Consider the following 24,737-nt stretch of genomic DNA (forward strand, 5'->3'; position numbering starts at 1 on the left):
GCTGAGGACCCATACATTAGAAGCACTGTGCGAGGTCTAGAAGAATTTTAGACTTTAACCCTCTAATACCCAAATTTTAATTTTCGATTTAAGTATTATTTTTCGTTATCTAAAATCGTTCTAAACACGTTTTGGGCATTTATTTATTTTTATTCGCAAATTTTTAAATTTTGGTTTTTGATTTTTATAAATTTTATTTTTGAACATCCCTAGCTTTTTTCATTTTTTCTTGAAGCCTTTTCTAGTTGTTGATTTTTGACAATAATAAAAATTTATATTGTTACGGTATTTTTAAAAATATTAAATTTTTAATTTTTTTTCGGAGCGTATTTTATTTTCCGTGTAACTAACGGAAAAAACAGGTTTGAAATGATTTTAATACCACCAGGCTCTTCATTTGTGATAGGTTAATCGTAGAAAAATATAAAAGGTACGATTTTTTATATTACACGTTAAATGAAGCCCAGGCATTTGTAGGTTATATAAGAATGCAATTTTTCAAACAATTTCTAAAAATACAAAAAAGTTTCAAAAGTCATAAAAAACTTTTCCTATATGCGTGTTATGAGTCAAGGTATGAACCAAAAATAAAATCATTTTGATTTCCGAGCTACGAAAAAATACACAAAATTCCGAAGTGTACCCCGTCTAAAGGCGGGGTTGGGTATTAGAGGGTTAAGTTAGTACTTTTGAGTAAGTGTCATCAAAACATAATGTTTGCATAGCAAATTGTTTGTTATTTAATGTCGAATTACATGTGCACAAGTGGACTAGTGGATTTTCATAACAACACATTTTTATTCTTATAATAAGCAATCGATACTGTTATCGGTATAATCTCGAGGTGTCTGCATTAAACCCGCTTGGTTGAACTCGGTTCGCCGTCCGGGACAAAAGCTCTTCCTTGGGAAGTAGTCGTCGTTAGCTGGGCAAGATATTCGCATTCCTCCTCGTCGACCACGTCATCCTTGCTGTGGACTTCGTCGCTCGCCAGCAAACTGATGACATCCACCGCATCGAACGGTTCCGCGGGTTCCAGCTTGATTTTTTTCGCCGGTTGATCCGCGCCTAAATGCTGACTAGAAGAGGTTGGCCGTTTGGAGGCTTCCAAAGCACGTGGTGACTTCAGGGATGCCGCTGGCGGTGTTCGATTTGCTGAGGATGTGCGCCGAATTTTGGGCTGCTTGAAGAGAGCGTCCAACAGCGAGAGGGCCTGCGTCTGGACGGCGTGTTGCTGATGGGGACTAACTCTCGTCGACTCACGTGGCGGTCGTTTGGGTTTCCTAATGGGCGATTCCGTTGCCTGTAGGACTGATTCCGTTCTGTGGGACTTTGATTGCGCTGAAAAATAGGAAGTGACGACCTGGTTTCAGCGAGAATTTCTCAGATTGAAAATGAACAATTACTTACGTTTTCTGTACTGTTTCTCATTGTTGGCGGGACTTTCTGCACTAGGCTGGTTCGATCGCGACTTGTTTTTGAACGCGTACGTCCTAATTTTGTTGAGTGTCTGTTGAATCGTGGCAGCTCTAGAAGTTGATGGCGTTTGAGGATCTTTGTCCGATGCGGCTACTGATTGGGTCGTTTTGTGGGGCAAATTCGTCTCCGGAGGACCTGCCTCTTCGACATTGTCATCTTCCCCATTGTATATCCAGTAAGTCGCCGGCATGTGGACAGATGTCCGCGCCGGTTCTAGCAAGGAAGTCTCGTCTTGTATTTCGTCCACAAAGTAATAGCAGTTGGCCTGCTCGTCGAAAACTCTCGATGGGGTCTGAACCACCAATGAATCGGTATTTGCGTGCGATGCAAGTTCCACTTGTTCTGTTGGAGGAACAGAAGACGGTAATTCGGGTTTCGATACCGAAGCTGAATGACTTTCATCAAGTGAATTAAGAGCATTGTATTCCTCTGATATTCTAAGAATGCTACTAGCCGTCTCGATAATTTGCTGTATTTGCAAAGCCTGATCCACCGGATTTTCCTCTGGAGATTCAATTTTGTCTACGGGCTCTTGTTTGATCTCAATCTCATCGTCATCTATCACAATGACCTCCTCCTTCTTTGGTTCTGTTGGCACAATTGTTTCCTGGGAGTTGTTGAAATCGTCTGCTGAGAATTGTATCCTGAAGGGATTACAATTCTCCCAAAGGCTCTGGTGTAGTTCTACGTCTTCTTCATCGAACTCATCCACATGTACCCAGCGCCATGCATGCGAGTCTGACACTTCCGGCTTGCTCGTTTGATTGCTTAGTCTCGGAACGATAGGTTTCCTAGTACGGCCGTAGGTTCTCTTTGGTGCTTCAAAATGCTCCGGGTCCCACTCGGGATCATCTAGCAGATGCGATGAGCTTCGCCATGGCGGACTCGCTTCAAGGTCATTATCAACCGAATTGTCCAGATTTTCAAATTTGGGCACATCTGGTTCCTGCGCCGGTTCCAACAGTTCTCGAATGACAAATTCACCCACACTGGTCACGGTTTTCACTTGGCGGTCGGCATCGTCATCAGGCTTCTCAGGTTGGACAGATTTTTCCCCATCGGACCAAGCCGACATGGAAGAACTGTTGGAGCAATCTATCGGAGATGAATTGTGAGCGTCGTCTATTTCACCGGAAATATCCACAGTGGCAGATATGTCCATTGGTTCCGTTCGATTTTGATCCGATAACGGAACGGCGTCAGGCGGTGGGAAGAATTGTGCTTCATGCTGATGTTGTGACATCACCACATTTGTCGGTATTGAGTCTTGGATATCAGTATGAACGTTAGCATTGACTGAATCGGATGTAAGGGATGTATCATTGTCGTGCAAAACTGCAACCGCGGGGTCTTCGTCATTGATGGGGTTATCAGTGGCTTTTACTTCTGAATCAGGTGTTTTGATTTGAACCGTTGTTGCAGCCACTGGGTCTGAAATTTTAAATATGGATTTAAAAATATAAACTAGCTTGTTGGATCTTGAAAAAGCAATTTTTCTATTCATGTTTCAACCAATCCTGCATTTAAGGTACCAAAGGGTATAGAAACATTTTGGAAATGGCTACTCTGCGGGAAATTTATTTATTTCGTCCATCAATTGTAGACTTCATGTTTGCTTAATACTATGTTGTATTATATCTCAGGAAATAAAAATATTGTCTAAGCTTCGTTCGCGACATGGTCAAATCATTTTCTGTGTTATGCTGATTATAAAGAGACATCATTTGATTTGTTGGGCCGAATTTGGCATAGTTAGTTCGATGTTTGTTTGATGCGAACAAATTCCGATTCCTCAACTGGCTGGCGAGCGTGTAGAAATTCAAACTAGATAAGAGATTGGTGGAATCAATACGATGCGATACTATTCGTCATCAAACGTCAACATCCCTGTAACGACAAGACCCATCACTCTGGCGACACTGCCACCGAACAACAGATCCACTTTTCATCTGTACACGATTGACGGTTGATGACTAGCAGAATCACTGTAGAGATACAAAAGAGAAGTGTATCAGCAAGAATATCGTGCACAATTGAAGTGAGCAAAATTATTTGATAACGTAAAGTGAATTTGATAACCTAAATAGAATTCAATAATTATATATCTACTATTTACAGTTCTTAAACCTATCTTACGGTAAAACTTAAACCTAGCTTACATTATTTAAACAAATTGTTTCCATATAAACGAAGTGAGTACGATGAACTACATGCAAACTTGTTTAGAAGCTAAGATATTGTATTTACAGAAATCAACTGAAATTAGTCTGTAGACGTTAGATACGACCCTTCCAAATTTCAAACAGTACACCAAATATGTAAGCCTTCTTGAGTTATATGCAATCCCTATGACTAAATACAATTTATTTTTAGCTTAAAGCGCACATACCACAACCTCGTGTTTGCTATTGAGACTTGGTGAATCTAACCCCACAAAATCTTTAAGATATTTGTACGAGGGTGAAAAATGGAAGGACATCATAACGTCACCGGATTTAACTGCAAGAGATGCCAGCGGCCCGACTCCGCAGACGAACAGATGGTCGCATGCGATATATGCCAAGAGTGGGAGCACTTCAACTGCGCTGGCGTCGACGGAAGCATAAAAGATCACCCGTATGTATGCAGTGTGTGCAAGCCGAAGAAAACCGGTACTAAAGCCAAGGAGTCTTTGAAACCACCGGAGAAGAACGACAAGAAGTCGTCAAGGACATCGTCGAAAAAGGCAGGCATGAAAGCAACCCCAGCGCCTTCAAGTGTAAGCTCCGCTACTCGGATGGCAATGCTGGAAGCGCAAATGAAGCTTATTGAGGAGCAGGAACTACAGCAGAAGCAGGATCTAGAGGCGGAAGAGGAATTGAAGAAGCGTGAAATGGAAGCGGCTCAACGGCATCTAGAAGAGAAAAGAAAGCTTTTGGATGAAGAAAACCGTTTGCGCGAGTTGAAGCTACGAGAGGAGAAAGAGATCCTAGAGAAGCGTAAAGTTATGAGGCAGCAATCTATGGAAAAGAAGAACGAACTTTTAAAGCAGATGTCCGAATGCAGCAGCAAGTCCGGTTCGAACGTAGATTCGATCGAGAAAGTGTCATCGTGGCTGGCAAAACAAGAGGACCTTCCACCACACTCCGAGGCACACGTTCAGCCAAGTATGCCGTTCCCCACGCTGACACAAACAGCTGCCAGCACTTCAATGCAACCACCAAATGCAATTAGTTCGTCAGTTCCCGGTCAGATGTCCGTTTTTGCAACTGTGCCGAACTGTTCCATGCCGCCGGCGAGATTTCCCACCTTTCCGCCAGCAGTTCAATCCAACGTTCCCATGCTTCACACGCCGCCTATTCCGGCCCATTCGTCGCAGTCTCCGCTGATACCCGTTTCAACAGCTACCGTACATGTGTCTCAGCCGGTACGAAGCGTTTTTCCACCTCTCGTTCAACCAACCGCATTGATGTCGGCGCTGAATCAGCAACCCTATCCGTCGATGATCGCTCCAACAGGCAACGAAATCGGTCAATCGCATCCTTATTCGCAAGCACCCGCATCGTCCGCAGTCCCAGCAGTACTGGACACTAACCAGTTAGCAGCGAGGCAAGTCCTAGGGAAAGATTTGCCCAAATTTAGTGGTCGTCCGGAGGACTGGCCACTCTTTATCACGAGCTTCGAGCAGTCAACGCAAGCGTGCGGATATTCCGACGTAGAAAATCTTATCCGCCTCAAGAAATGTCTTGAAGGCAATGCGCTGGAATCCGTACGTAGCAAGCTTCTTCTTCCCTCCAGTGTGCCACACGTCGTTCAAACTTTGCGCACTCTGTACGGCAGACCCGAGCTGCTGATCCGGTCCTTACTGGAAAAAATTCACCACGTTCCGACTCCACGGTACGATCGATTGGAAACGGTAATAGAATTCGGTATAGCAGTGCAGACGTTGGTGGATCACCTTGTGGCTGCAGGCCAGAATGTGCATCTCTCCAACCCTGCTCTCATGCAGGAGTTGGTAGAAAAATTACCGGGCACGATGAGAATGGAGTGGGCAGTCTATAAGTCTCGTCTTCCGGTAGCTACTCTACAATCCTTTGGGGATTTTATGTCTGGAATGGTGACTACGGCCAGCCAAGTTTCATACGAACTTCCTTCTCTCGACCGTTCCGGTAAAAACGACCGATCAAGAGCTAGAAACAAAGGAGTCATACAAACCCATTCCACTGGACTCGTAGCCGCTTCTACACCAACTACCTCCGTCATCAAGATCGGAAAACCAGCTAAACCGTGTGCTTGTTGCAACCGAGAAGGGCATAGACTGGTGGAATGCAATCGATTCAAGTCTCTGAGCACAGACGAACGATGGAAACTGGTGGAGCAGAGAAGCCTCTGCCGCACTTGCCTCAACAGCCACGGTAAATGGCCATGTCGGTCATGGAAAGGTTGTGAAGCCGAAGGTTGCCGTCACAAACATCACACGCTTCTCCATGGTGCGATTGCGAATTCACAATCTGGAATGTCTGCTAGTCATCTGTCAGCTGGGCAATTCTGTATGTTCCGGATAGTCCCAGTGGTGTTGCACGGGAAGGGCCAAAAGCTTTTGATCTTCGCCTTCATCGACGAAGGCTCGTCAGAAACCCTCATCGAAGACGCAGTGGCCAAACAGTTAGGTGCACATGGACCAACCGAACCATTAACGTTGCATTGGACGGGGAACGTCTCTCGAGAGGAATCTAATTCGCAGCGAGTACAGTTGAAAATTGCTGCGAAGAATAGCGAGTCTATTCTCGACCTTCATCATGTACGCACAGTAAGCTGTCTTGTTCTACCGTCACAGACGCTGCGTTACGGAGACATGGTTCGACGTTTTCCACATCTAGGCGGCCTTCCTATTGAGGATTACACAAATGTTCAACCCAAGCTGCTCATTGGGTTGAACAATCTCAGTTTATGTGTACCGAGAAAACTACGAGAAGGGGGACCACACGACCCGGTTGCCGTTAAGTGCCATCTCGGTTGGAGCATATACGGCGGAGTTCCTGCGAGTGCGATTCGAAGTGTGGCTGTGAACTTCCACGCTGCTGCTCCATCAGATCCGGATAAATTGCTGAATGAACAGCTGCGCGATTATTTTTCCATCGAGAACAACATATCTGCTAGCATGGAAGTAGATTCGGAGGAAGACAAACGTGCTAAAGCGCTCTTAGAGTCCACCACCCGACGAATTGGCCAGCGATTTGAAACAGGCTTGCTCTGGAAAACAGATGCGATAGATTTTCCAGACAGTTACGCCATGGCGCTACGCCGCCTGCTTTCGCTGGAACGCAAGCTTCGCCAGGACCCAGAGCTTGGTGAGAGGGTAGTACAGCAGATACGCGACTACGAACGGAAGGGATATGCGAGTAAAGTTACAGAACAGGAATTGGCGTCCAGCGATACCAAGCGAACCTGGTATCTTCCTGTAGGGGTCGTTGTGAACCCCAAAAAACCCAACAAGCTTCGGTTAGTATGGGATGCAGCGGCGAAAGTCGGCGATGTGTCCTTCAACTCTAATCTCCTCAAAGGACCCGATCTGTTGACACCGCTGCTGGCCGTGCTCTCTCGCTTTCGGCAGTATCCAGTGGCAGTCACGGGTGATATAAAAGAGATGTTCCACCAGATCAGGATACGGAAGGAAGACCAGCAATCCCAACGCTTCCTTTGGAGGGAAAATCCAACTGAAATGCCACAGATTTACGTTATGGAAGTGGCCACGTTTGGTTCAACGTGCTCTCCAGCTTCGGCGCAGTTCGTTAAGAACCTCAATGCTAAAGAATACGCGATCCAGTATCCTCGGGCCGCGGCGGCTATCCATGATAACCACTACGTGGATGATTACTTGGACAGTTTTCAAACAATTGAAGAAGCTGTCCAGGTAGTTGAGGAAGTTAAGTTCGTCCACTCGATGGGCGGTTTTGAACTTCGCAACATGCTTTCCAATTCTGTCGAAGTACTGCGAAGGATTGAACAGCGCCCAGGAGAAAGTTCCAAAGACCTGTTGGTAACACGCGGCGAATCTACGGAGTCTGTACTTGGAATGCGATGGATACCGACGGAAGATGTGTTCACCTACACGTTTACCCCTCGCGCTGATCTACAAGCAATCCTAGAAGAGAATCACGTACCGACAAAGCGGGAGGTCCTGAAAGTGGTGATGAGCTTGTTCGATCCGCTTGGCTGCATCTCGTTTTTCTTGGTCCATGGAAAGGTGCTCATCCAAGATACTTGGATCTCTAAGATTGGCTGGGACGACCCAATTGGTGATAGCAGTTTGGAACGATGGAAACAATGGACTGGGCTCTTTGGTCAGCTACCTTCGCTGAGAATTCCTCGGTGCTATTTTCGTGAACCTTTTCCAAGAAACTTCGATCAACTACAGCTACATGTATTCGTTGACGCCAGCGAATCTGCGTTTTCTAGTGTAGCATACTTTCGGCTTCCAGTAGGGGAGCAGATCCAGGTAGCGATGGTGGCTTCCAAGACTAAAGTAGCCCCTATCAACACCATTTCCATCCCGAGGCTGGAACTGAAAGCTGCTGTTCTCGGAACTCGTCTTCTGGAATCTATAAGAGCACATCACACTATTCCAATTGCAGAATCTTTCTTGTGGAGCGATTCCAAGACAGTACTTGCTTGGATCCAATCGGAACATCGTCGCTACCACAAGTTCGTGGCGGTTCGCGTGGGGGAGATACTGCTTTCTACCGACGTAAACAGCTGGAGATGGGTACCGTCTAAAATTAATCCGGCAGACGAAGCCACCAAATGGAAAAATGGACCCAATCTGAACTCGGACAGTTCGTGGTTTCATGGTCCTAGTTTCCTGCAGCGAGATGAAAATTCCTGGCCGAAACTACTACAGAGCTTGGCCACCACCCAAGAAGAATTACGTTCTGTCCATCTGCATCGGGTTTCGTTTTCAGTCGTGGATCCTTCACGATTCAGCAAGTGGAACAGGATGCTAAGGACGACTGCATTCGTGTTGCGATACGTCGACAACTTAAAACGCCGGATAGAACGTCGTCAACCAATCAGTGGAATACTCCACCAAGAAGAATTGGCGAAGGCAGAACGTTTCCTTTGGAAAACTGCACAGGCTGAGGCATTTCCTGAGGAGATCGCCGCACTCAAGACAACCCAAGGTGCGCCGGAAGCACGGCACTGCGCTGTTTCAAAATCAAGCCGTATCTACAAGCGTTGGCCCTTTCTAGACGAGGAAGGAGTTCTACGAACGCGTGGAAGAATAGGCGCGGCCCCCTTTGTTCAGTATGAGGCAAAATACCCTGCGATTCTGCCCGAGAAACATCCGATTACGGCTTTGCTAGTCGAATCGTTCCACTGTCGATTCCGCCATGCGAACAGAGAAACTATCACCAATGAAATGAGACAACGTTTCGACATCCCAAGGCTCCGGGTTTTAGTAAGTCGGGTAATGCGAGATTGTACCTGGTGCCGTGTAACGAAAGCAGTTCCCATTCAACCGGTAATGGGACCAATGCCGGAGGCTCGCCTGAGATCCTTTGTACGACCATTCACACATGTGGGTCTAGATTATTTTGGTCCGGTCTTCGTTAAGGTCGGTAGGAGTCAGGCAAAGCGGTGGGTGGCACTTTTCACCTGCCTTACCATCAGGGCAGTTCACCTTGAGGTTGTCCATAGCCTCAGCACCGTATCGTGTATCATGGCTATTCGAAGATTTGTTTCTCGACGGGGCACCCCGGCAGAATTCTACACCGATAACGGTACCTGTTTTCAGGGCGCAAGCAAGGAACTGGATCGGGAAATCCAATCCCGTAATGAAGCAATCGCACTTACGTTTACCAGCGCCCACACAAAGTGGCATTTTATCCCACCTTCGGCACCCCACATGGGCGGGGCGTGGGAACGCCTTGTGCGATCAGTAAAGGCAGCAATTGGAACCATATTAGATGCACCTCGTCGTCCGGATGACGAAACTTTAGAGACAATTCTCTTTGAGGCGGAAGCCATGGTTAACTGTAGGCCATTGACCTACATGCCTCTGGAGTCAGCCGACGAAGAATCACTAACTCCAAACCATTTCCTCCTCGGAAGCTCTAATGGAGTAAAAATTTCGCCGACGGAACCAGTACCGGAACATGCAACGTTGAGGAATAGTTGGAAACTTGCCCAACATATCACCGATCAATTCTGGCGCAGGTGGATCAAGGAGTTCCTACCCGTGATTGCAAGAAGATCTAAATGGTACGAGGAAGCAAGGGACCTACAAGTTGGTGACTTAGTTCTGGCCGTAAATGGCAACTTGAGAAACCAGTGGATTCGTGGTCGTGTCATCCAAGTCTTTCCTGGAAGAGATGGCAGAGTTCGACAAGCTCTAGTGAAGACAGCTACAGGAGTATTCAGGAGAGCAGCAGTGAAACTAGCGGTTCTTGACGTTGAGGAAAAGTGTAAACCAGACGACGAACTAGTGGAGACCCCAGACCCTCGCCATGGTTTACGGGTGGGGGTATGTAACGACAAGACCCATCACTCTGGCGACACTGCCACCGAACAACAGATCCACTTTTCATCTGTACACGATTGACGGTTGATGACTAGCAGAATCACTGTAGAGATACAAAAGAGAAGTGTATCAGCAAGAATATCGTGCACAATTGAAGTGAGCAAAATTATTTGATAACGTAAAGTGAATTTGATAACCTAAATAGAATTCAATAATTATATATCTACTATTTACAGTTCTTAAACCTATCTTACGGTAAAACTTAAACCTAGCTTACATTATTTAAACAAATTGTTTCCATATAAACGAAGTGAGTACGATGAACTACATGCAAACTTGTTTAGAAGCTAAGATATTGTATTTACAGAAATCAACTGAAATTAGTCTGTAGACGTTAGATACGACCCTTCCAAATTTCAAACAGTACACCAAATATGTAAGCCTTCTTGAGTTATATGCAATCCCTATGACTAAATACAATTTATTTTTAGCTTAAAGCGCACATACCACAACCTCGTGTTTGCTATTGAGACTTGGTGAATCTAACCCCACAATCCCACCGCAAAATCGCTAGTGTTTGGAGGGGATTTTAACCTCCAAATTGCCAAATAACCTCCAAATGATCACCTCCAAGTTAGTTCTAATACACTCCGTTATATGAAATATGGTGGCGCGTCGATCGTCGTAAGATTATCGTTAAACAGTCAATATCATTGACAAATGAAATCATGGCCAATTCGCGACGCTTCTTTAAAGTTTGGATGTCAATAAGCATGCAGTGGATGATGGCAGTGGAAACGTTGTCCAGCCTAATTTGTGTAAGGCATATAAGAGCAATTGCTTTTGTACTGATTCGATTCATAAGTGGGGACCACACAACAAATCCGGTAAACTTTTTGCTTTTTAAATTTTCAATGAATATCATACGAATAGTAAAATGAGCTATTATGTCAAAATTTGATATTGGTTTATTCTCTTTAATTATTTAAGTAATGTTTTCAAATATCAAAATAATGACATATTCTACTGTGATTGATTGATTGATGATTTATTTACGACACTTCACACCGACAAGGTGCATTCGTGTCAGAATAATATTTGAACAATACAATAAATCCAGCTAATTCATTAAATATTCTACCTAATTCAACAATTGCTTTATGGACAAATTCAATTATTAAATATCCTTTCTATTTTTGAAGAAAACTCAACTTTTTTCAATTTTCTTATATTTTTTTGATCGGGTTACTCTCCATCCCAAATCGCCAGATTCACATTGATCTTTTTCTTCCCGTTCTATGAGCCTCTGTACGTGCCATAAATTATTTTCTTCTCATGACTTTTACTGTGTATAGAAATAATTTGTTTCGAAATTGTCCGCGTGGTCTTGTGCCCTGTCCTTTGGTTCAGAAAGGGGTATGGGCGCGTTCTGCCAACTTGGTCGAGGCAGATTTCTTGTGTGAACAAGTTACAACATGGACGTTTTAAAGTGCCAGAATGAAGTGTTGTGCTTGTGGGGAGCACTTGAAGATGGGATGGAAGGTCATTACTTCGCGTTCGTGCTTTACTCCTGCTGATCTTAAAAGTTACCGTAATCCGGGGTATCATTGATCAGCGGGGTAACATTGATCGGAAGGACCCATATCGTGAAAAGTTTGCATTAACATTTATTGATGGAACATTTCCAAATCATGAATGGTGCTTCTCTTTCTTATATACATGAGCTAATAGAAGTGAAGATTTTTGCGAAAATTGCGTTTACCTTATGCATAAATTTGGCAACTTTTCGAAGCAATGATATTAACGGTTAAGGATTACACTACCAAACATTCATGTCTCATATAAGTTTTGTAAACAATATGAGCAAGGAAAATGCGGTTCTTACTAAAAACGGCATCACCAAAAACGATTCCGTTGTCAAAACTTTCATAAGTACGTTCAATTAGGCAACATTATCGAATTACTGTTAACAATGTAAATTTCCCTTAGAAAATTGCCTACCTTTAGGCGTATTCCATGGTTCAAGGTGTTTTTAATTTTTAAATAACTCAAAAAGTAAATGACTTGTAAGCGTTTGGCCATCATATTCGGCTTTAGGGGCCATGATTTAAGTAAGTAACGACATTTTCAATATTTCCGACCGTTGTTCACATAGGTGATCAATGTTACCCCATTTCAGCTGAATAAAAAAATCGCTTGAAACATTTTTTTAAACATGCCTAAATCTTTCAAAAAACAAAATAAAGTATAAAGTCACGAGCGGTGGGTGGCAGTACTTGTTTTAAAAATATAAAATTTGCAAGATTTTCATTTTCCAACGAAATATTTAAGAAATATTCAAAAAAAATTCAATGTTACCCCGGATTACGGTATATACAATAACCGACCCTAAGTTTAACTATCGAAATTAACAGTTGCAAATACAATAATCGTTCTGAGTTCACTAACATGGCGTTAATTTTATCATAATGATCTTTTATCTACATCCGTCGAACCATTCTGAATGGCCGTTGTGAGAATATCACCAAGAACTTCTCACATGCATTAAAGCTGAATTGTCCTACATTGAAACATTGAGGTTTTCGCTCTTTTGGATTCATTTTTTGTTGTTCGTCCTCAGTATTGTTGAGATGTCCTGAATGCCGCACATGGCGTACAGTGATCATTGCCATGGAGTTTCTCGTAAGCTGCATGGGGATTGTTATCATGGGAATCCAAAGAGCGAATTTTCTATGATTTTATTGTAGGCCAATACAGCAATAAAGCATGTAACAATCACTAACGTTTCTTCTTTCTTTATCCTTGTTATCATATCTAACCCGCCATTACAACGAGGAAAAATCCATTGGAGAGGAAAGTCATGGCAGCGTATTGGCCAAGAAAAGATAAGTATCATGTTTTTGTAAATATTCTTATTACTGATTGCAAGGTGAATCAGATTAACTAAATTTTTAACTAATGGCAAATTTGTTCCACAGAGCTATTTACAAAACACCACCCAAAATCCCTCCTTTCCCATATCCTTAGGCAAAACACTTCACTACCGCTATATGTATGACTTATTCATGTTCTTTTGACCTTGCATCATTCATACGTGTATTGGAAGTCAAGAGTAGAAGCAAAAATTAAAGAACCTTCTGGTCAAAGATGTTGCGTTGCCTACTTCCCAAACTCCAAAACCCCCCGGTGTATTATGGACGGCGTGAATTTTCAAACTTATGCTGGAGACTTGGCCCCTGACCCCCTTGTACATCAATAAAATAAAATAAAATAAAAAAAAAAAAAATTGTCCGCGTGGTCTTGTAATACCCCCATTAAATAAGAATCAACTATTACCATGCATACCAAACGCTCGTCATGACCCTATGCCTAACATTTGTATATGTATGGACTTAGCTGATGTGGCTTATTTAATAAGTAGTTCTTTCACTCATTGTTTTTCTTCAAAACCTTGTCAAATTTAGATAATTGATGGATCAGCTTTATTACTGCGGTCAAAGTGTTTTGTGTTTAATAAACATGATTATTTAGTTATATTTATTAAGTGGAAAATTAATATCAAGTCCTGAATTCCCAGAGAGTGAAATACTTTATAGTACTACAACACCATAGAAGATCACATAACATCACTCAGTCAGAGAACGGCATTTTGTCTTATTATTTAAGTGGATGTTAACACCGTTAACACGCATGACGGCTCACCATAGTAGCATGTCCGAAAGAACTTGAAACTATAGAGTCCTAAAATGTTTAATGAAATCTTGTTTTCATTTAATAACACGAAAGAGCATGCTACTGCAACTACTTTAACATTTTTTCCCGCTCAAATAACGGATATATCATATTAAAACTTTAAATTGGATCCATAAATGAACCTTGACACTTGAGATCATGTTTGACGTTCGCTTAGTCGACAAAAATACCACAGGGGTTCAACTTTTTAACACCGGGGTTGTTCCTTTCTGACATTTCGGAAGGGACACGGAAAACAAAATACACCCAAAATTTGAGTTTAAACCAAGGAGTGTGACAAAATTTAAAAATAAACTAAAAAAAAATGTTTTTTGGTCTTCAACTATCGGAACACATTAGAAAATTGGGTAAACGTATGTTTTTGACCTAAACTTAAGCGTTTGGCACTAAAATTGGGACAGGGCTTTAGGACCCTATTGAGAACCAGAGCTACAGGTCCAAAGCCCTGATAAAGGTGGATGGTTGTGATGGCTATGACCGTGGTCATCATGTAAAGAACAAGCGGACGATGCTGTATCGTGTTAGCACCGAGGAGGCAGCCCCTCTAGCACGATGTAGGTAGCGCAACCCTGGTTAGGTGGAGTATCGAAGACTCTTCACCAACCAAGAAAGGCAAAGTAGAGCAAACGGATTGATTTTACGGCAACAGACCCGGCAACGAATAAAGGACAACGATTGGAAAGTTGGATCTTGGAACGGGAGAACTTTGAATGAACCCGCGCGTGTTGGGCTCCTGGCTCGTGAACTGTGAAATGTCGGCGTGAACGTGGCAGCGGAGAACGCGAATTCCGAGCGGTGGACCCCATCGCCAACACTTCATTCAAGTACCACATCTACTACAGCGGTGGCGACAGAGCAGAACGTGGAGTTGGCTTCATAGTGATTGGGAAGCAGATGAAGCGAATTATTCGGTGGAAACCGGTAAGCGACCGAATCTGTGTGTTGAGAATGAAGGGCAAGTTCTTCAACTATAGCCTAATCAGCATATATGCGCCAACGAACGATAAGCCCGATGACATGAAGGATGAGTTCTATGAGAGCCTGGATAAGGCCTACGGAGAGTGCCCAAAACAAGACGTCAAGATAGTCATCGGCGACGCAAATGCGCAGATCGGGAAAGAAGATTTCTTCCGACCCGTCATTAGAACGGAAAGCCTTCATTCCGTTACCAATGATAATGGCCTGCGGCTAGTAACCTTCGCTGCTGCTAGAGGGATGGCAATCACCAGTACATACTTTGCACGAAAGAATATCCGCAAACACACCTGGCGACACCCGAGTGGCGATGCCTGCTCCAGAATAGCTGGTTGATGGGTGACATTTCTCAGATGTCATTGATGTCAGGACCTTCCGAGGCCCTAATATCGTTGTAGCTAAAATTCGGGCGCGGTTATCCAGTGTCACAAGTTCCGCAACACACAGAACGCTGCGCTTCAATATACAACGCTTGTCGACTGATGGGGTAGCTGCGCAGTACCGTCAGCAACTAGACGAGCAGTTGGGAAGAATCAACGTTGCTGGAGACGTCGACAGCCTGTGGGACCCTATCCACGAAGCTGTGACAACAACGGCGCGGGAAGTGATCGGCACTGGTCAACGACGAAGACGAAACGACTGGTTCGATGAAGAGTGCCAGAGGGTAAAAAACAGGAAAATGTCGCCAGAAGCCGTATGCTTGTGGCCGGTACCCGACAGAACAGAGAACGGTACAGGGCAGCGAGAGCCGAAGAAAAGCGAATCCACCGCAGAAAGAAAAGGCAGCACGAAGAAATTGTGGTAGCTGACGCTCAAGAAAGCATGAACCGGAATGATATGCGGAGATTTTATGCAACGGTCAATGGTGCGCGGCACAATACCGTACCAGTGCCCGCCATGTGCAATGACCGAGAAGGGAATTTGCTGACCGATAAATCAGGAAAAATGGCTCAAGCGGCACGTTCCCCTCCAATTGGGAGATTTGTGCCTCGCAATCGATCTATGTAGCCATTATCATCATTTACCTGTGTTCGCACATAGCATGTGCGGCCTCCATATTGGTGTTACGAAAATAACTGTTTAGAAATAGCACATCATTGATGGCACATGTTAGCATGTTGTTCTTCAAGTCTTCCAAAGATACTTTATAAGTAGGATATACAACGATTGGTCTGCTTCAATTCAAAGCAGCTGTAAGAGCTGAACACCTTATGGTTTCATCTGGCTGAAAAGTATTCACTTATAGTTTCCATTGGGTTTCCATATAGGTAAATTAAAGTCGATTCGTGATACACTTTGAAAGAATTACTGCGCATTTCAATCACCATTGAGTCATCGCAGCGGACTTATACATCGTAAATCAATGAATAAGTTTACTGAAGACACCAGCCCCCTTCGAAACTCCCACGTTTACGCACGCATGAAAGCTGGTTGCCTAGTCCGTTGGTTGATTCAAAAGCTGTTATAGATTACATGTTGTTCAGTTTGTGAACCCCTGGCTAATACGGATAATACGGATCTGATAATATCTAAATAATTCAGTAACGAAACGAGACGATTTAAATTAGTTCAAAAGTGTATTTATTCAAACGAATTCATTCATAATTATCGAACAATTGTTTTACTGTTGCTTCGGGTAAACTCTGACAAAAACTTGTGACATGGCGTAGAATATTTTGTTCTTTTGAGCTTCTATTTGTACCACCGAGTCTTCATCAACTCCCAGGACCACTGATTGTTTTCCATTTACTGGATTAAGCAAACGGAACACCTTCCAGTACTTGGTGTTGAGATTTTTATTCAATTTAGTAATGAGACGCAAAATGGTTTCCTGTGGGTGTTTTCCAAGCTTGGGTACCAGCGGAATCGAAATTATTACTCTTCGGAGTGGAACGGGTGTTGAATCTAGTAGTATCTCAAAAGAAGGCATAACAGTGTTTTCAGATATGGCTACCAGAACAGCCTTGAGCCAGTTATAACTAAAGAGGTCCTTAGCCGTAAACCAAGCGACCCCTTGAGAAATTCCTGAACCAAGAAATGTCGGTTGCTGTTGATCCGCCGGTATTTCCATTTGCTGTGTCACTAATTCGGACATTAGTTTCTCAAAGAAATCGCCGTCAACGTCCATTCCAGGTCGCTTGACGACTAATTTCATTCCATTGGCATCGTCAATACGTCCTTTTTTGTCTGCATTAGTAGCTGGAGAACTTGCCGCACGCTTCATTGCTTCTGAAGATTTCGACGTGGTCGGTTCCTGTGGAATATCATCTAGCTGCGAAAGTAACAGAAGATCTTCTTCGAGATCCATCACCCTGCATGAGAGTAATCAATTTGTAATCAAATGAAAAAAATTGAAATTTACAAAATGAATACCTACGTACCTGATTCAGCAAACAGGCACTATAAAGTTATCAAAATCACTAGAGTGTATGCATTAACCGACGTCAAGCTTTCAACTGTTTGTTGAGTAAGAGAAGAATACTTTTTCCGAAATACGTTTCAGCATTGTGCATTGTGGTATTGTGTCGAGTATTGCGAACGGCATACACATAGATGGTAAACAGATTCGTCCAAAATTATCGCTACAGATTAAAGATAGCTGATGCACAATTGAATTGCAGTAATGTAAGGCAAGGCTGTAAACTTAAATTAGTATCGGAATTTTGTAAATCATAAAATAATATCGCAAATAATTTTTGTAATACAATCTAAATAGTAGCTCTAATAGTTTGAGATAAAAAATAATGTTGATACATAAATTGCGAAAATTTCACAAAATCACCCATTTTTGGATACCGGCGGTTCTCTTTGAATGTGTGAAATAAAATATTCGAGGGAAAAAAAAGCATGCACAGAGCAATACATATTGAATCATCTTTGTCCCTGTGGTAAAATCATTATAATTGTACACATATACGGTTCACATGGTTACTAATACTTATCCTGAAACAGAAAATCCATTATGGTTCCATCTGATGTAGCTGAACAAATTATCCCCGATAAATTGTTCACCAGCTTCTAGTAGTGGCACGAAAACCAACCGTTTAAACCAAATAACGATTGATCTACTTTGATGATCAATTTCCAATGGTTTGTAATATTTAATCACATTTGTTTCACTTAGAAAAATAACATACATTGATGATCACTAATATGCCACTGTATAGTCCACTTCCACTCTTCTTTACTTCTTTACTTTAGCTATTGTTGAACGGTGAGAATGGAAATGTAGCAAGGAACAGGATGAACATAGATGATGACGATCAAGCTGTGGACCCACCGACCATAGGAGAGGTTAAAAAAGCTATCAGCGAGCTGAACAACTGTAAGGCTGCTGGGAAGGACGAGATCCCGGTCGAGCTTCTCAAGCACGGAAGCGAGCAGCTTTACCAGTCGATCCACCGAGTACTTCTGAAGGTATGGGAGGACGAAGAATTGCCCACCGGCTGGTTGGATGGCCTCATCCACCCTATCTACAAGAAAGGGCACAGACTGGAGTGTGCCAATTACAGAGGAATTACCCTGCTGAATTCGGCGTACAAAATTCTGTCGCGCATCCTGTTTAACAGACTGAGACCGCTCGAGGAGTCCTTAGTCGGCGAATGGTTTTCGTGAGGGCCGTTCGACAACGGACCAGATGTTTAGCTTGCGAATGATCCTAGACAAATTCCGGGAGTATAACTTGCAGACTCACCATCTGTTTATTGATTTGGCGGCGTACGACTCAGTGAAAAGAAATGAGCTTTGGCAGATAATGTCTAAAATGGTTTTCCGGCGAAACTAATTAGGCTGATGTAAGGAAGTAATGGAAGTGTATTCAAATAATCTGTTCAGACATCATCTTATGATAAGCAGGCTTGGAAAAACTGGTTAGAAACCAAGAAACAAGCTACCTTCAGTTATTGGTCTAATTTTGGCTCGCGAAGACGTTTTGAGAAAATATTCTCAAATAACTACAGCTGATACGTGCTACGCTGGATGGTTCGAAATCAAGTGTTCGGATCGCAGACGAGGTGTCAACCTCGTTCGTGACGTTAGACGGATTGAAGCAGGGAGACGCACTTCCGAATTTACTGTTCAACATTGCACTGGAGGGTGCTATTAGGAGATCTGGCGTGCAGAGAAATGGCACTATTATCACAAGGTCGCACATGCTCCTTGGCTTTGCGGACGATATAGATCTAATTGAAATCGATCGCAGGTCAGTGGAGGAGGCCTTCTTGCATCTGAAGAGGGAGACAGCGAGGATAGGCCTGACAATTAATTCTACCAAAACGAAGTACATGGTTGCAGGTAGAGATAGAGTCAGGTATGGTGGTGTAGATGCTGAGGTAGTGTTTGATGGGGATGTGTTTGAAGTTGTTGAAGAATTTGTTTACCTTGGAACACTTGTGACATGTGACAACGACGTTTCCCGCGAAGTGAAAAGACGTGTTGCGGCTGCGAATAGGGCCTTTTACGGACTACGTAACCAGCTTAGGTCCCGCAGCTTGCAAACGGAAACAAAATTCGCCCTATATAAAATATTGATTCTTCCAGTGGCTCTCTACGGGCACGAAGCGTGGACGTTGAAAGAGTCAGACCGGAAAGCTCTCGGTGTTTTCGAGCGTAAAGTGCTGCGGACAATACTCGGTGGGAGACTCGAAAATGGTGTGTGGCGCAGACGCATGAATCACGAGTTGTATCAAGTGTACAAAGATGCGAATATTATCAAGCGTGTAAAATACGACAGACTTCAGTGGGCTGGTCACTTAGTGCGAATGTAGGAAGAAAGAATTGCGAAAATAATATTCAGCAGGGAACCAGGTAGAGGTCGGCGGCTTCGGGGAAGACCACGAATACGCTGGCTGTACGCAGTGGAAGAGGACCTGGCGACCCTAAACGTTCGGGGCAACTGGAGAAGTTTCGCCCAAGACCGACGAAGATGGAGCTCTACAATACGCCCGGCAATGGTGTGATGCTACGCTGTAGCCATCAAGGTAGGTATTTAAGTGAATGCTACTGATCGCCCTTTGCTCCTATCCGCAACCCGGTGCACGCGCCCTGTTGGGTCTCGAAAAGCTCGTAGAAGATTACAAACCGTCAATAGCATTTCCCATATACTAACCCACATTGCACATTCAAGGGTCTGATTGTGCTCCTAACCCACCCTCAATTTGTAATCTTCTCACCAGCTTGAAATTATATGTTCCTGGAGTATCAATGATTTCAATGAATGATAACTGTATTATGCAGTAGTTTGAATAGGATCACTAAATCAGAAAACTAAAATCATCGCTCCCTGGAAAATATAATTCCAAGCCCAGGGAGAACACACCATATGATTCAGTAAGAAAAGTTATTAGCGAAGTTTCTTATTTTTATTCTTTATAAAATGAAGCTATTTTTTAATTGAACGTTTTTAATCATGTAAGGGCATTCAGGCAAATTTAAAAATTTTAAATTGAAGGATCTGAAGTTATAATAATTAGCTCTGCAATGTTCAAACATCAAGTTGGTATCAGGTTTTATTCACAAATTTCATAACGCCAAAAATGGCTGTTTTCGACACCCACCCCACCCCCTTGTAACGCTTTTTGTATGAATATTTAACAAATTTTGTATGAGCCGTAACATTACGAGGACACCCACCCACCCCCTTCAGTGTTATGAAATTTGTGAATGGGCCCTCAATGTTATCCCAAGTCCCTTTTGAAGCAACCAAAGCCATAGTCATAATTATCTTACCTATACAATGTTCTGCTTCGTTGTCCTCCGTTGATACGTCCTCAAGAACATTCAACTGTCTCGGTGTTTCGTCACATTTTAGAATGCTGTCATCGTCGCCTTTTGTCGGCAACCTATCCGGCTCATGGTACTCCTCATCGATCAAATGATTGATATCCGAAGCTGATGGCTCCTCGTCAATCGCATCCAACGTCTCGCCCGGAGTTTCATCCCCTTTTTCATCTATCGGCAACTGATTCGGCTCAGGGCACATCTCTTCCGTTGATTGGTTGTTTTGCGACGTGGAGATCGTCGTCTCATCTGAGCGACAAGGCTCAACGGTTAGGGCAGTTGCCGGTATCTGCGCTGCTGGTAAATCTTCCGGGTTGATTATAGTTATCTGTCCCATGAATTGTACTGCTGGTGGGAGCTTATTAGATGGCACGGTTTGGAACAAAGGGCTCGTCATCTCCGGCGGCGCGATAGAATAAGTTATTTCGTAAGGGGGATTGGCTGGAGGCGATGGTTCCGTTACAATTTGGACCGGTGGAGGCGGATTGTTAAATTGATCGATGTCGACCGGTTCTAGGGAAGTGTCGGTGATTCGCTTGATGGCAATTATCTGCACCTTGGCGGACGAGTGATGGAAGTTGCTTTCGGCTTTCATAGGCGATTCGAGTTCCATCTGTTCCATGCTGGCGATTGTGTCCTCGATGGATGGGGTGTGGTGTGGGATGGAAGAACGATCACTTTGCGGCAGAGGTCCACTTTTGCTGCACAGTTCGGCTAGCTGGTCAAGTGCGATTTGCTGCTTACCGAATGCTTCTTCCACTCGGTATTCCGGCTTGGGTTGCTCGTCGGCTTCTATGAATCTAGCTTCGGCTGGACTTTCCTGTGCCAACAGCATCGTCCAGTAGAACATCATTCGGAAGCGATCGCGAAAGGTATCCAAAGCGTAATGGTAATTGGCTTCATCCTCCGCATCCAGTCGGGTGGTTTCTTCGACTTTTGGATTATTGGGATATACATAATTCAGAACGGAGCCTCTTAGGCCCAGCATCGTGTTGTAACTGGGAGGAAACAAGAAACAACTTTTGGCATCCTCCAAAAAGTTCACCAAGCTTGGGTTGAAGCGTACGGAGAGACTGCTGCGCAAAAGCATCACTTCGTTCGGGGTAAAGCTCTCCAAATAGGTGCTGACGTGGTCCAGACTGGTAGTGCAGTTGAGTAAGTGAAAAGCGGCCCGGTTCAAACAGAATACCTTACTGTTCTGGACGTCTGGGGTTTGATCGCCGAATCGATAGTGAAATGAGTATTTGAATTTGTCGTAGAACCGTTGCTTGATCGCACATTTGATCGTGTCCGAGAAGGGACGCGGTTTGGGTTCGGTAACTACTTTCCGTTGAGGTTTGCTTCTCTTTTTCGTTTTTGCTCCGCCGGAAGTGGACGGTTCTTCCCGTTCAGGAGTCGCAGCCTCTGGTTTGGGATCATTTGATTCATTTCTGATATTGATAAACGTCTTCATCCAATTGTCGTTTGTCACGGTGGATGAAAGTTTCTTCCCTTTTCTCGGGACATCATCCAATGTGGCATCCGGGTGCTTTTCCAGGAACTTCTCGATTGTATAGTACCGTGTGCGGCAACTCAAACGTGAGTGGTTGCCCAAAGCTTTGGAACAGGCTGCCCAAGAGATTTTTCTCGGTCCTTCGTCGGTTAGGTTTTCCTTGATAAAGTTCATGAGTCGCATATCTTCTTCAATCGTCCAGCCTGCATGCTTGTTAACGTACTTCAAGGTATGATTGTATCGCGCCCAAATTTGTCGATTAGTTCTTCCGGGCAACAGATTAGCTGGGATGAATCGGAAATCGTCCCCACATTGCTGTACGTAAGCCAGAATTACGCAATCTTCTTCGGGTGTGAATTTAGTGTGCTTTGTTGGCCTTATCAGCGTGAACATATATCGGTTGTAACATTGGATTTTATTCCTCAGAGGCATCCTCTCAACAACTTTGTTCCAAATAATGTTCGACCCAATTCTGTTATCATCCACAGCTTTTATCAGCAAGGCGTCTTCCTCATCGGTCCATCGTTCGCGCTTAATTTGGGCGAGTTCTGAAAACGTTGTCTGATAATGAACAAAGCATTGATAGGCTGATCTCCCGGGAACTTCCGCTGCAATCTGTGCCCAATCCTGACGGCCATGCTTCTCCACCACGTCCAACAGAACCGATTCCTCCTCTGTCTTCCAAGTGTCGCGAACCAATCCAGGAAGCATGTAGTTGTTCCACAGTCCTATGCAAGCAGACACCGAATGCCTTCCGCCGATGTCCACATTCGATATCCGCAGCCAGTCGATCTCGAACTTCTGACCGGGATACTCATTGGCGAAGTGCTTAACCCTTTCCCACAAATCGTGCACTTCCCGGCGCGACAGACTCTGCATTTCCAGTCGCAACCGCTCAGCTTCCAACCCATTCCCGAGCTTTTTGATCTTCAGCCGAATCTCTCGCTCGACAAACTCCACAATTTGTCCCTTCACGCCCTTGAGAATGTTCACCTTATCCTTCACCGTCCAGTTGCTATCTGTCGTCTCGAACAGATCCAGCGGAAAGAACTCCTTCAACAGATTCTTCCTCATCAAATAGTCATCATTGTGCGGTCCCGGGTACAATTCCTCATCCTTGAAGTACGGCTGCCCGCAAATGTACCCGGACGTCCTCGACTTCCCAACCAGCGGTTTCTTATTACTTTTGTAATCCTCGATTTGCTTCTCAATCTCAACCTGCCGCTCCTGACACTGGCCCAGAAGTATTTCCAGCTTGTTCTTCAGCACCTTTAGCATGTTATGATAGCCACTGTTCAGCTTCAACGCATTCTCCGTAGTTATGTTCACATTTTCACAGATAATCTCCTTTGCCGTGGCCGTGTAGTCCACTTCCTTATGGTCCTTCTCCTGCGGAACAAATTACCAGACATCATAACATTCTACTGGTGGAATCAACAATATCAACTCACCTCGCCCCAGTTGGAATCGTGTTCGCTTTCGGATTCGGTTTGGAAGCTGGGGCAGCTTTCCGAATCGGAGCTTGCTTCGGACATTTGCGCGGCACTCTAATTCACTGGAAATAATGCACTTTTACCCCTTTTTACCGGAAATAAAGGGACGACGTACAAACTAGAAAATGCATTCGGGGTTCCGATTTTTGAGATGGTTTGTTTGTTTGCTTAATTTTTTGCCCGCAACTCTGGTTCCGCTACAAACAAACACGCGGGTAGAACGAAAATCTTTCGTTTCGACTTTTTGGTCGAAAGGAATATCTCAAGCATAGTTTTTCAAAGCGGCGTATCAAACATTTGGATGGATTCGAGAAAAATGCGATGCAATGGGTGATATGAATAAAAAACTTTGAACTTTACTACATGTAGCATCTACTCAAAAACAAAATCCACAAAGTTTACTACACTTTTGGAATGAATTAAAAACTTTTCGAACATGTAGTACTTACTACTTTCGAACATGAGCAGTGACTGAAGCTGCACGTTAAGAAATTTCCATTCAGAGTGCAGAGTGATTCTGCACGTAAAGAATAATCTATTCAGAGTGACGCTTAAAATTAATACAATCATGCATATGAAGAAGATGCATGGAATCTAATCGATTACGCGAAAAATTGGCACAAATCATGAAGGTGCTGTTATTTGACAAGATTTGTAGTGTAATTTTGCGATTAGTCTGGTATTCTCTCTATGTCTATGATTTTATGATGATGGTACATCAAAGAATTTTCTGGGTGGTTTTCGGTCTTCGCCAACGCCGATGATTTTTTAAATACTAGCTTAACATTTATGAAGAGATCTTGAGATTACAGCTATCAAATTTGGAACCACATATTTTCTAGCACCAGTACTGAGATTCTGGTGAAATTGCGGTAGAATTTTGATGCTCCCCGTGTGTTTTCTTAAGAGCATCTTTAACGGGAGCGACTATTTGGGTGATTAAAATGATCACCCCCAGAGTTGTCATTTTAGTTTCGTCACTCATTCTCACACCGGTGGCTACCATATTTAATAACTCGTTTCCGTACCGGTCGTTGCTTTTTGGGATAACATATGAGTTGTGAAAATAATGGTGATCAATTCAGGTTGGGAATTTTTGTAACTCTGCTGGAATATCTATTATATTCTGGTGCGGAATTTTTAGAATGCCATCGGAATCCTTGGGATTCAGACTGGATTCCTTGGGATTCCGACTAGAATGCTTGGGATTCCGACTGGAATCCTTGGGATTCCGACTGGAATCCTTGGGATTCCGACTGGAATCCTT

The 24,737-nt window shown here is 43.7% G+C and overlaps 1 protein-coding gene across 1 annotated transcript; it reads right to left on the bottom strand.

Moving 5' to 3' along the window:
- Positions 1 to 724: 724 nt before the first annotated feature.
- On the bottom strand, positions 725 to 23,674 carry LOC5568849. The gene is made up of 4 exons (XM_021849498.1): positions 23,429 to 23,674; positions 20,435 to 23,366; positions 1,411 to 2,910; positions 725 to 1,341 (listed from the first exon to the last, which is right to left on the bottom strand). The coding sequence occupies exons 1-4, from the start codon at positions 23,510 to 23,512 to the stop codon at positions 854 to 856; spliced, it is 5,004 nt and encodes a 1,667-aa protein (XP_021705190.1). The 5' UTR covers positions 23,513 to 23,674; the 3' UTR covers positions 725 to 853.
- Between the last annotated feature and the right edge of the window lie 1,063 nt (positions 23,675 to 24,737).

This window comes from Aedes aegypti, chromosome 3 (genome assembly GCF_002204515.2).
Source record: "Aedes aegypti strain LVP_AGWG chromosome 3, AaegL5.0 Primary Assembly, whole genome shotgun sequence".
Lineage (NCBI taxonomy): Eukaryota > Metazoa > Arthropoda > Insecta > Diptera > Culicidae > Aedes > Aedes aegypti.